This window comes from Aspergillus fijiensis (assembly GCF_003184825.1).
Source record: "Aspergillus fijiensis CBS 313.89 unplaced genomic scaffold BO72scaffold_5, whole genome shotgun sequence".
In the NCBI taxonomy this organism is placed as follows: Eukaryota; Fungi; Ascomycota; class Eurotiomycetes; order Eurotiales; family Aspergillaceae; genus Aspergillus; species Aspergillus fijiensis.
This window is the reverse complement of record NW_024468981.1, coordinates 306436-318374: the sequence shown is the minus strand read 5'-3', so window position 1 is coordinate 318374 and position 11939 is coordinate 306436. Positions and strand designations below refer to the sequence as shown.

At 52.3% G+C, this 11939-nt stretch overlaps 7 protein-coding genes across 7 annotated transcripts; 3 read left to right on the top strand and 4 right to left on the bottom strand.

Moving 5' to 3' along the window:
• Positions 1-150: 150 nt before the first annotated feature.
• BO72DRAFT_207844 (alpha/beta hydrolase fold protein) lies at positions 151-1888 on the top strand. The gene has a single exon (XM_040939633.1). The coding sequence runs from the start codon at positions 417-419 to the stop codon at positions 1437-1439; it is 1023 nt and encodes a 340-aa protein (XP_040805443.1). The 5' UTR covers positions 151-416; the 3' UTR covers positions 1440-1888.
• A 282-nt stretch (positions 1889-2170) lies between these two features.
• Positions 2171-2558, top strand: BO72DRAFT_492262 (uncharacterized protein; the record flags this gene model as incomplete). Its single annotated transcript, XM_040948276.1, has 2 exons — positions 2171-2215; positions 2274-2558. The coding sequence occupies 2 exons, from the start codon at positions 2171-2173 to the stop codon at positions 2556-2558; spliced, it is 330 nt and encodes a 109-aa protein (XP_040805442.1).
• A 103-nt stretch (positions 2559-2661) lies between these two features.
• On the bottom strand, positions 2662-5262 carry BO72DRAFT_420947 (polysaccharide lyase family 26 protein; the record flags this gene model as incomplete). Its single annotated transcript, XM_040942745.1, has 1 exon — positions 2662-5262. One exon carries the CDS (start codon positions 5260-5262, stop codon positions 2662-2664), a length of 2601 nt encoding a protein of 866 aa, XP_040805441.1.
• An 870-nt stretch (positions 5263-6132) lies between these two features.
• BO72DRAFT_492260 (S8 family peptidase) lies at positions 6133-7679 on the bottom strand (the record flags this gene model as incomplete). Its single annotated transcript, XM_040948275.1, has 2 exons — positions 6133-7317; positions 7371-7679. 2 exons carry the CDS (start codon positions 7677-7679, stop codon positions 6133-6135), a joined length of 1494 nt encoding a protein of 497 aa, XP_040805440.1.
• A 48-nt stretch (positions 7680-7727) lies between these two features.
• Positions 7728-9315, bottom strand: BO72DRAFT_207744 (uncharacterized protein). Its single transcript, XM_040939631.1, has one exon. It carries the CDS (start codon positions 9185-9187, stop codon positions 7814-7816), a length of 1374 nt encoding a protein of 457 aa, XP_040805439.1. The 5' UTR covers positions 9188-9315; the 3' UTR covers positions 7728-7813.
• A 334-nt stretch (positions 9316-9649) lies between these two features.
• On the bottom strand, positions 9650-10588 carry BO72DRAFT_492259 (uncharacterized protein; the record flags this gene model as incomplete). Its single annotated transcript, XM_040948274.1, has 1 exon — positions 9650-10588. One exon carries the CDS (start codon positions 10586-10588, stop codon positions 9650-9652), a length of 939 nt encoding a protein of 312 aa, XP_040805438.1.
• Positions 10589-10743: 155 nt separating this feature from the next.
• On the top strand, positions 10744-11582 carry BO72DRAFT_207815 (uncharacterized protein). The gene is made up of 2 exons (XM_040939632.1): positions 10744-11122; positions 11182-11582. The coding sequence occupies exons 1-2, from the start codon at positions 10893-10895 to the stop codon at positions 11477-11479; spliced, it is 528 nt and encodes a 175-aa protein (XP_040805437.1). The 5' UTR covers positions 10744-10892; the 3' UTR covers positions 11480-11582.
• Positions 11583-11939: the final 357 nt, after the last annotated feature.

Sequence of the window (11939 nt, the reverse complement as noted above, 5' to 3'; positions counted from 1 at the left end):
TATCAGCACCCCTAAGATCTACACGATGCAATTGTTTCCGGCCTGTCACTTTGGCAAAAATGAAGTGGGGCCGCTCTTTTGCCCAAGTGGGTCCTTCGCGCAGGAAAACGAAAAAAAGTTCTCCACTGCACTTTTCAGGGGCCTCTTCCAGAGAATTCTGCCTAAAATTATCATATGAAATGTTGAGGTGCCGATACAATTGAGCTAAAACCCACATGCGCCGACCAATCCAGCTCAGTCGAATGAAGTGTTGCAAAGCGCGCTCTCCACCAGCCTATCCGACCCAGAGCGACTAGGGCACCCCACTTCAGAATCATCATGCCTACCTCCGGCCCCTAAAAGCTTGAATCACCCCAGCACCGTCTTTGATTCCCAACTAAACCTATAGGCAACCGTCCCGGATCAGATAATTCACCATGACAACAACAAAACGAGCGGAGGTGGAGCCGCTCCCCAAAGCCCTCCTCCCCCTCTACCACCGCATCTACTGCTTCCTCTGGCTCTGGGGCCTCAAACTCATCGCGACCATACACACCATCTACAAGGACCTCATCCACCCGCCCCCGCCCAGCACCCACCCAACCCTAACCCTGCACCTCCCATCGCGCCCGACGCTGCAAACCCGCATCTTCTACCCGCCCACCTACACGCCGGGCCAACCGACACTCCTCCCAACGTACATCAACCTGCACGGCGGGGGCTTCGCCGTCCACACGGCGCGCTTCGACGACCCCTTCTGCGCCTCCTGGAGCAAGCGCACGGGCATGCTCGTCCTCAGCCTGGACTACCGCAAGATCCCGCTGCACCCGTTCCCGACGGCCATCCACGACGTGGAGGCGCAGATCCTCGACCTGCTGGCGGACCCCACCGCCCTGCCCATCGACCCCGCCCGCGTGGTGATCGGCGGCTTCAGCGCGGGCGCCAGCCTCGCGCTCGCCGTCGCGCAGCTCCCCTCCCTGCGGCGCTCCCTCCGCGCGGCCATCTGCTACTACCCCATCGTGGACTTCAGCCACTCCCCGCCGGACAAGATGCACGCCCGCCCCTACCAGGACTACTGGCGCGATCATCTGGGCGACGCCGGCTGGTGGATCGATTGGGGCTATGTCTGTCCCGGCCAGGATCGGAGGGATCCCCTCCTCAGTCCGTGGTATGCGGCCGCCGAGGATCTGCCGGAAAGGGTGTATATGGTTGCGGCGGAGTTTGATCTGTTGAGGGTTGAGGCGCAGGAGATGATTCATCGGTTGGCCGGGTTGGAGGGCAGGCGGGATAAGGAGGAGGCATTTGAGGTGGGTGGGTATAAGTGGACTATGGCCAGGGGATGTAGGCATGGGTTTACGCATGGCAGTTCGAAGGGGAGGAGGTCGAGGAGGGAAAGGGTTAGGGAGGAGATTTGGGAGGAGGCCAGGGGGTGGTTGGTTAGGGGTGGGATTTTGGGGTAGGGTCATGGGGCTGTTTGGGGGTTGGTTGAGCTGTGATGGGGACGTGGTTTGCATTTTGTTTGTATATAGATTGGGGTGAAGAGTGGATATAGATTTAGAGGGCTGGATATAGAGTTATGATAGAGCTGAATGTAGACTGCTGGTATGCTATGTTCCTGACCAAAGATGCATTCCAGTGATGCTTTGCCCTGTAAGTGTTGAGACAGACTACATGGATTCGTTTCGATGTCAATGCATCTGGTTCTCAATGTCATGGACCCGAGAAGTTGTAGAGTAGTGCGATGGTGATTGACTCTGTCGCAGTGTGCCGATGTCGGCCGGTGCTGATCAGGGTTTTACTGGCCAGAGTGTGGCTGGTGCAGAGTCTGTCTCTTTTACAAATGCGTCACGTGGTTTGTGGCTAAATGGCTGTCGGCGAGTCAGTCAGTTGCACCATGCGTAGGGGCTCATCTGGGAAAGTCAAATAGCCACAAGTGCCTGACCGTTGGCCAAGCCAGCTTAAGACCAGTGATAAGATTCCTGACGTAGCTCTAACTCCTGCCAACCAACCACGTGATGGTAGCCTGATGAGGCTGTGCAATCTCACTCTCCATGTTGCGACCCAGGCAGCATGATTCCTACATAAGAATAGACATCTGCCATCGTATATGATCATCGTTTTCTAAACGTTGTAAGCGAGTATCTGTACCGGAGTCTTATCAACAATCCCAAGCACTCCACCAAGTCCTGAAATGGCTCCAAAGCAACCCTACGAGGCAGCCCCGCCCTACCAAGAAGTAAGCCCCCACTGCGCCATCACCCCTGCCAAGCTGACATCAACTCTTAATCTCACAGTACTCGGAAGTCGCACAAGCAGACCAGGATGACCTGGAATCACAACCGTCACCATCCCACCACCACGGAGACACCGATCCGACATCCGCTATTCCTCTGGTTACCTCGGTGATTACCACGCCCCATGAGCACTGTGATGCCTGCGAGCGGATCATCGCCCGACGAGAGCAGAGACAGAATCAGCTACAATGTTGTGGGATGGTTGCAATTGTCTTTGTGATGCTGTTTATCTGTTTGACAATTATGGGGGCGGTGTTTGCGAGGGTCAAGGCGCATGATGATTGAGAATTTCTATGACCACGGAGCCTCTAGTTCTGGTGTTGTTCAAGAACTGAACACAATACCCGGGCCTAATGATGGACCGCTAGACTCATGGACAAGACAGCAGCTAGTCGAGATATTTGCGAATGTTCGCAAGATTGAATATAGCCGACACACCGTACCGTGCTGCCTCGTTTGTCGTAATCCAAGGCGCCTCCTCACCCTCGGAGAAATAGGTTGGCGCCGCGGTCGGCGTCACTGTCCATTGGTGGTCTTTGGTATACCCATCCGTTTCGAAGAACTGTTGCCAAGCTGCGCGGGCTATTTCGGCGTCATCACCGCGTCTCGCCGCGAAAGCAGTTAGTGTAGAGTGGCTCTGTCGCCATGTGGCTGTAGCAGGGAACTCGAAGCCGTACTCCTCGCGCTGAACATCCGCCCCGCCGTTGTAAGACCGACAATATGTCAGGTAAGCCTTCAGGAACGCATCCACGGCCGCTGGATGTTCGCTTTCAGCGTAGTCGACGAGCTCCGATACCAGTTCCGGGAAGCCGAATAGCATCGACAAGTGCGAGATGGCATACGGTCGCGTGGGAGGCGGACATGTGCGCACTTCTCCCGTCTTCGTGTGGAGTAGAATTGCCTTCGTAGCGATCCCATATTCTAGGTTTGCGATGCCCTCAAGCATTTTCAGCAGACGATCTCTACCCTCCGTCCATCCCGGCTCCCGTTTCTCCCATGCGGTAAGCCACGACGCTGCTAACGCGCCCCCGTCAAGACAGATGTCCGTCAGTGCAAATCCTTCCAAAATCGCACCGTGCTGCTGGACTTTCCGATGGGCGTCGAGTCCCAGCAGCGCATGCTGGCAGTCCTGAAGCTCGGCGATCAGGACTCCCGTTCGTTCGTCCCCGGTCAAATAGTAGTAGAACCGTCGATACAGCACGTTGGAGATCCGGAGCTGTTTGCAACTGTCGCTGAAATGCTGCACCCCATGACGCGTTCCGAAACCCTTGAAGCGGCCGGAATGGTACACGTCCACTTCGCTCGTGTGGCGGGTCATGGCCTCGGCCATCCGAAAGACATCCGCTCGCCCGGAGTGTAGGAAATATAGCCATAGCCATAGGTCTGTGGACAGCTCGCTGTTGTCCCAGGCAAACCCCCCGACGTCGTAGCGCCACGCGTGTCGGTGGGGGTCGTACGTGTGCTGCACGTCGCCGTAGTCCCAGAAGCCGTACCAGCGGTGTTGCTCGACCTGGCGCTGGTAGTGGGTGAATAGGGTATTCAGGTTATGTTCGATGTTTAGTTCAGTGGCTGTGGGGCTGAGGCCAAGGAGGCGAGTGTCCGGGGCCCATGTGCCGTGAAACACGCCAGCCTTGTATATGGTCTCTGGGGTGGGGAGCAAGCGAGGGGGGTCACGGACTAGAGCTGAAAATGCGCTTAGGTCGCTGTCGGATGGGGTCTCGTTGCTGTATGGTCGAAGGAAGAAGACTGCCGTTCGGCCGATTCCGTTGGCCGTACCGAAGCCGGGCTCGTAGTCCTCGTATGTAGCATTGAGGGCTTTGAGCTGTTTCTCGTAGGTGTCCAGACCTAGTCCGTCGTGATAAGGACGGGTATCCAACGGTTCTGCTGAATGTGAGTACATCCATATCGTTGTCGATGCTTCGTCGGTGGTCAAATTGCTGAGATCGATTTGGGTGGGATACTGCTCCCAGAAATTGGTCATGCCCACTGCCAGGCCACCGCGCTGTGCCGAGCCAATGTATGCAGTGCCGGAATACCTGCTCCCTTCTGTCACCTTCACCCATGAACAGCCTTGCTTCGTTCGCTTCTTTAGCGTGAAACCATCAGAGGATAGCTGACTGAGGGTATAGTCGTTCCAGGATGGAACATAAGACAGCCACGGGGCATCTTTAAGGGTGACGGTTCTTCCGGCGGTCTGGTCGATGCAATCCTGCACGCTAGGGCCATGCCACAACCCTGAGAGGCCTTGGACTTCTTCCCTCAGAACCCCTGCCGTGGAACCTAGGAAGCGAATGTGGCGGTTGTAGTGTTGGAAATTGCGAAACGGTACCGAGAATTTGAGACCGAGTGAGGTCAACGGTTCCTTAGGGTCGAGGTCATGGATGAATGAGAAGACGACTTTGAGCGGCTGCGCATCGGAGTAGATATATACTCGCACGTCGAATGGTAGATGCTCTCGTCCCTCATATACAACAGTTCCAGAGACTTTGACAACTGCTCTCGCCCAGGTGAGGTTTTCAATGGCACTCTTGTGTACGACTGTTGCATATTCTTGTTTGTTAATCGACGCGACGACAGTAGCGGCGGAGCACACTTGTTGTCCATCGAGGGAAATACTCTCAAATAATGTCGCAAAACTCTGAGTCGGGAATCTAACACTCAGTCCAATCTTGGTGGAGACAATTATATGTTCCGGGGTCGTCTCAGCCCATATTCGGGACTCTATCTCCTGCTCGGTCGCAGCCTTCACGGTATACCCGCTGCTATACCCGACGTGGCCACTGATGGAATGCGCCGTCCATTTCAGAGAGCCGTCAGCCCAGTATGCCAACTCGCGGCTATCGAGAGGATAGCTCTTGCCGTCTGTCTCGATTGAGAAGCTCTGGTTTCGCTGGTAACGGCTTTTAGGCCATGGCATGGTGAATGAGAGTCCCGTGGATAGAGCGTCCAGGTTATTGCCGGTTAGCCATCGGAGATTCGGTGTGGGCATGGCGTGCTTTTGGTGCGGGGCACGCAATACTGTGGAATCACGGATCGTCAATTGAGATAAGGTGGAAATCGGGAAGTGAGAAGCAAAGCAGGAATGGAGAGGTGATAAGCAGTTTAAATAATTGGAGATGGGGAAAATGGAGGTGCCCACTGGGCTGGGGTGGGTAAACCAACCCGTGACCTTTTGTAGCATGGCTACAGAACGAACACCAGACATGATGCAGCACAGATTCAAAAAGCGCCAAACATCAAATTCACATCGACAAGAATAAGCTTGGCCATCATTTCGTCAGACCCTTATTTTCTATGCGTTGATTCGATCCAGGCGGGTTGGTTTTCTTAAAGTTACGCAAGTAGTCTCCTCGCAATCATCCGCGCAGCGGTATCGAATCATAGCAATAACACACTTGATAAGGCAACCTCTTGAATGCAAAGGTCAGAAGTAAGAAAGGAGAGAATTGAATAATTGTCTCGCAATACCTTGAAAACTTCAAGTAGGTTGGGTCGCCTGCTTCCTGCAGGCGTATGTGTACGTCGAAGGATGGCTCGTTAGGCATGGTATAGAATAGATTAAGTGAAAGTTTAACTTCGCCTGGCTAAACATGCAGGTAATAACAGGTGGAGGCTGTGACCAAACCGAAAGACTATATTCATGTTGTCGACGTTTGAAAGACCAGATCACATGATGCGTCACTCCTACCGAACTTCTTTACCTCCCACACACAGCACAACAAGCACAACACTAACTCAACCAATTGTTCCTAAACCAACCTGGATAGCTTCCGATCACCGTGACATGATCATACCATCAGACATGACGTCTAGTTCTGAAGTGTCACCTCGATCCAACACCGTCGTGCGAATACCCATCTCACTCCAGCATTTTCCTGGCCTTCAGCTTGTTGGCAACCTCATTGACAATGGCTGGGAATTGGTCTGGTGGCTTTCCCTGGCTCTTCTCCACGGCCTTCTCAAACACATTCCACACCTCGATATACTTATTCCCACTACTCTGAGTTGTTCCAATTGCTAAGAAGGCCTCACGCATGCGCTCATGACGTTGGAGGCCCTCGAAGTGATCCATCTGGCCAGGTTGGTTGATAGCCTGTGTCTGCACGAAGCTGAGCTGCACGCAATGAAGAATTAATGCTGCAAATCCAGATGCAATTGCCGTTGCTACCCAGGATCCTGTTAAGGTCTGACATTCGTCAATCGGCGCGTCGTTAGGTCGCTCTTTGACCACCTCGTGGCCCGGGAAGATGAAGTCAACTGCCGCCGCGTCTCCCACCCACTTCCATACCGCGCCAGAAGCCTCTGCAGCACCAATCTTAAAGATATTCTTGGTATTCACACAGGCAGCAGGAAAGGTAATATCTATCGCTGGACCTTGATCACTGGCGGCACAGAACATCATGATGCCCGCGTTGGCAGCCGCCCCAGTGGCGGCCTCCAGGTCACGAATGTCGGCTGCATTCAGTTCGTTGCGTTCGATTGTCCAAGGCATGGTGATGATATGGACCTTCTGATCAATTGCTGCACGAACCGCCTTAGCTGCGCTGCTAGCTGAGATATGGCGGCCGGAGTCTCTGCTGACATGCTCGGCCACTTTTACCACGAACAACTTAGCAGCGGGACACAATCGACAGACGAGACTTGCCATGACTGTGCCATGCCCACCTCCTGACACATAGAACGATCGTTGCAAATTCTGAGCATGTTCTCTCGGAGAGAAGCTGCGACCGCCGACGATTTTACCCCGCAGCGTCTTCTCCTCAATATCGACCCCGTCATCGATCAGCGCCACCCGGATACCCTCCATCGACCCAGCTGGCGAATGGATATTCTGAATGAAGTCCGCAAATTTGTCCATACAAGTAATCCACCGATGAGGATGTTCGTTGCACTCTCGGGCCCCTTCAACGGACTTGTCTGTCTGTTTGGTATGTTGATTTGGAACTTGCTTTTCCAGCTGAACGTGTATGTCTGGCCGTAGTGCGGCTAACCTATTACAAAACTGATTCACATTTCGCCTGCTTCGCTCGGCAGTTTCGAGACCCTGGTATCGTCAGTGTAATTGCCTTCGGCCAACAATGAACGCCTTTGATATACCTGATTTTGGTGCAAATACACGGTGTGCAAGTTTTTCAATTGCGCTAGGCCACCATGATCGCTCCATCCACGCAGAACCATGTTGTTTCCGCTCGAGTACAGATGCAATTCCCTAACATCCGATGCAACATCCATGATCGTGTCGATAGAAATATCAATCTTGCGCCAGTCCCAAACTTCGACCCCGAAGCCCCGTATCGCCTGCTCAATTGCTTCGTCGCTGTGAGCAGGACAGAGAAGGTCGTCGACTATGACGCGAAGGATTCGTGATACTCTCTTTTTCCGCAGAAAGTCGAATATGAATACCATGTCGCGTCGACCATCACCGTCAGGGAGCAAATCTTTTCTCTTGGCAAACCTTGAATTGCTAGCCTGCTGCTTTTTCCTTAACTCAAGTTGAGGAAGTGCGACATACTGCAGTGTGTCATCAAAACATAGGTATTCTAACCCGCGACTAATCCATTCCTCATCGATGTACAGTGATGATAAACCACATAAATCGAAGTATAGCTCCCTGTCTGAATCATGTTTAAGAACATTTCTAAAATAGCATAGTCTGCAAACAATGCGGGATACTCACGAGAGCCTTGTTCGTACAGCAACTCAATTGCCTGATCATAATCACGGGTCCTCAAACAATGGAGTTTTAGATAATCCCGAACTGCGTCCGCTGTTTGCTCGGTAACAATAGCATCCTCATCTGCTCTCGCGTTAAATATCTTGCTGTGCCTTCTGTCTGTGTCTATTGGAGATTTGATCGACTTGTCCAGGTCCAGGGCTTTGTTGTCGACTATCGATGACGTTGCAAAATTTGCGTCTCCTTTATGCACTGTGTGAACATTTTGGGGATGATTAATATCATTTAACGCCTTCAGTTGAGACATTCCCAACTCATTTTCCTGAGACATATTTTTGCCTGGTCGAGCCAGAGCTGTTTGTAAAGCACTTGAAGAGAGCATGTCGACATTCTTGATCCTCGGAGACAAACGCGGCTCGATGGTGTGTTTTCCAGACTCCTTCGCTTCAGCTTCCGCGCGCGTGAAAAGATGATAAAGGTAAGGAGATAATCGCCTCATGGTGCTACTCTGAGCATCCACTGCCTTATCGCATCGATTGATCAGCGCTTGCACAACACGCAGTCCAGCCTCCGTGCACCGCTCGTAGGCAACCGCCTGATGAAGAGGCGTGTTACCTTCATTGTCCAGAGCTACAAAAGTCTCCAGACTGGCTAGTTTCACCAGTTCAAGGATTAGAGTCGACCTGACCCCTGCGTGTATGGCCACGTGCAGGCAATTCTGTGATCTCAGCCCCTGGGAGGCGATGACTTTGTCGATATGCGGATGATGGGCACATATACAATGAACAAGGTTGTGGCGCTTCTTTTGGATAGCCCAAGGCAGAACCATTCGTTCACAATCGTCTTTTCTGTTCAGGAGCACCGGATATTGCCGCACCAGATATTCAACCAACGGTTCATATCGACTGAAGCGCTTGTCCTGGGCATCTTCAACTAAATAGTGAAGCAAAGTACCATGTTCAACGGTTTTGTCCAAGATATCCTTGTTGTCCCGCACAAATTGATGGAATTGATCGCGGTCGTTAAAAGAAATGGTTTTTTTACGCAGATTGGTGCGAATTCTTTCGAAACGGCGCTTTACAAATTTCAAAGACTCTGTCACCGAGCTATCGTCAGACTCTCCATCAGTCCCAGAGTCACAGTGCAACTTTGCTGTGATTGACTTTGAGATCTCTATCGGAGAAGGCGAAAAGTTGCGCTCATCATCTGCCGCTGAAATTGGCGGGCTCAATGGCAACATCTTGGGACAAAAAGACTAGGTGAAACTTTTCCACATAATTTGAAGGGGGAGGGGTGTCTCAGGATCGATTGCTGCACCGGTTATTGAAAGGGAATCTTTCACTTTAGTATTGCTACAGGGGGCGGGGAACAAGCGCCCGGTGGAGTGCGTGGTAAATACTCCTGGCGTGGTAGTACTCGCAACCCACAGAAAGGCTGAGTCAAGGAAGCGCTATACTAGCACCGAATAGTTAAGGTATGCTGCGACGTTGCTGGCGCCAATCAATCCCGGGGAAACAACAATCCTCGGCCAGTACTTGTAATATTTGATTGGGGGGCTCTAGACTGAGCAGGCTACCTAGTACTACCCCAACAACTGAGTACGTACTACTAGGTAAGTAGGTACCCAAGCCGAATTCAGTAGGTGCATTTTCAGTAAAGCGCAGCTGCGCTTGCCGTGATGTGATTGGTCAGAGCCACAAGACTACTGCTCGGGCGCGTCCTGCCAATTCCGCTTATGCGTGACCCTGCACAGCCCCTCCAAATCAACCTGTCCCAGATTGTAGACATCATATTCCTGCAAATGATTTGTCGGGTCCAACAGGGGGTCGAAAATGACCGGATCATCCTTGGGGACTCGTCCTTTGCCTCCCCAAAGCCGCTCCCGCCAACCAGTGACAACATCGGCCGTGAGCTTCACCACACACTCGAAAGGCTGCTCATCCTCCCTTCGCAGCAGAACGGCGGTGCGCAGCAAGGACGGAACACCACTCTTGGTCGATGAGTTCTCCAGAAGCGTCCAGGATGCGCTGTTCGCAGGCCCCCAATTGCGGCCGACCAAGTCCCGCGATCCCACCACTGTGCAGTGGTCCTCCGTCTCGCGGCTGACGGTCTTCTCCCAACCGACCGTCCCGGTGATACTTAGTCCTCCCACCGGTGCAGAAGCTCCTGCCTGGCCCTCAATGGATCTCTTTATCTCCTCGCGTTGATTTGTAGGGACAAGGCTGAAGTTACCGTCTGGAGCGATGGCGTAGACTTCAGGGCCCGTCTCACCTGCCTCACGAGCCTTGAACTCAAGGGCGATCTGGGCCTGCTCAACCCGTCTGGCGCGTTTTCGGACGTCAAACCGATATTCCATGACGATCAGGGTTGCAAACTGGTCCTCTGCTTGCTCGGAAATCAGTCCATGGATCACGTCAAGACAAGAACAGCGGATGTCGATTGTGCCTTTGCGCTCGATCACGTTGCTGCGCTGATATGGCGCACGCGGGTCGTTCTGCACGCGAAACGAACTGCCTGTGTCTCCAGCAGGGGCCAGCCCTAGATCCCAGCTCAGCGCGCCCGAAGGAAAGTCGAGGCCGTTATCGCCAGAATTGATATCCCCGTCAGTATCCTGATCGTGCTTATTTGCTGTATCACCCATTTTCATGTAAGGCTTTTTTTCAAGATGTTACTGGGAAAAGTGGGATTCAGCAAGATAAGCAGGAATTTATGGGTGATTCCATGCGTCTTGGCGGAGCTGACATGCGCCCTTTCTTTTCGGCCCAAACGCACTAAGGGAGGCACCGGCTAATTGCCAGCTTCGAGACACGCACCCACTTGAAACAGGAACACTGCACACAATCTTGCTCACAACCTTTAGATCCTTTTGATTGTCGAATCTCGCACATATTGGATAGTTAACTTTCAGCTGCTGACATATCAAGCTTCTTGCTGCTTCTATTGTCATGTCCGACCGTGGGTCGATCGCCAGCTCTGACGATGAACAAAGCACGACATCTACCTCGTCCGCTTCAGGCTCAGAGTCGGGCGATGAAAGGCTAGAGAAAGACGCAGAGACAGAGACAGTTGAGGATTCCGAACAAGCTTCAACAACAGTGAGCGATGAGAATAGATATCCCCAAGATGTCAAACCACCTATGTTAGCTCTTTTAGAGCCGACAGAGGGCGAATACGAGTATGACTTCCCTGCCTTTCAGACCTTGTCGATGTTTCAAAACTGACAGACCCGTCTAGTATTGTCTTAGTCCACGGGCTTCATGGAGATCAGCACAAGTCTTGGGCTAGTCCGACCGATGAGGATGGCAAGCCGACCTGGCTGACCGAGGGTCTTGCTGGCAATCCACCGGTAGCACGAATCTACAGTTTCGCATATTCCTTAGAGTTGGACAGCCCCGGCAAATCACCCATGGCGGCCATTCATGATCTAGCAGATTCATTAATCAACGAGCTCTATCAGAAAGTAAAGGATGATCCAGAGGTCTGTGCTTGTTTGCCGTTGATTTTCCACCGGTACACAACTAAATGCCCCTAGGACCCATTCCGCCCTATCGTGTTCATCACGCATGACATCGAGGGAATAATTGTCAAAGAGGCCATGCGTATCGCACTGCTGGAGAAGATAAACTACACCTGGTTCACGATATATACTCGATCTTTGGTAAAATCCTGAGCCCAACGTGGCAGTAGTCAGAAGCTGACATATGTAGGTTTTCTTCGGATGTCCTCATCAATCCATATATGACGGCAGCATGGCAAATCAGCTGCTCCCTCTTGTGTTTCAAAATTGGAGTTCCCTCTCACAGTATTCGAATGGAGGATATTACTGCCTTTGGGGAGGGCATCGAGGAGCTCAATTCGACCTTTGTGGGACTACAGGCTTCGTTGTCTGTGGAGATCATCAATGTATATTCGAGCAGCAGTGCTGACCAGGTACATGTTTCTCAAACACTAACATATTTATGGATTCTGTCTTTGACATTAGATACTGACTG

Bases quoted from the DNA above. Each gene is read 5' to 3' on its own strand.
- BO72DRAFT_207815 (XM_040939632.1), top strand. From the start codon at position 10,893: ATGTCCGACCGTGGGTCGATCGCCAGCTCTGACGATGAACAAAGCACG. The intron at 11,123-11,181 runs GTATGACTTCCC...AGACCCGTCTAG, and splicing joins CCGACAGAGGGCGAATACGA to TATTGTCTTAGTCCACGGGC.
- BO72DRAFT_207744 (XM_040939631.1), bottom strand. From the start codon at position 9,187: ATGTTGCCATTGAGCCCGCCAATTTCAGCGGCAGATGATGAGCGCAAC.
- BO72DRAFT_207844 (XM_040939633.1), top strand. From the start codon at position 417: ATGACAACAACAAAACGAGCGGAGGTGGAGCCGCTCCCCAAAGCCCTC.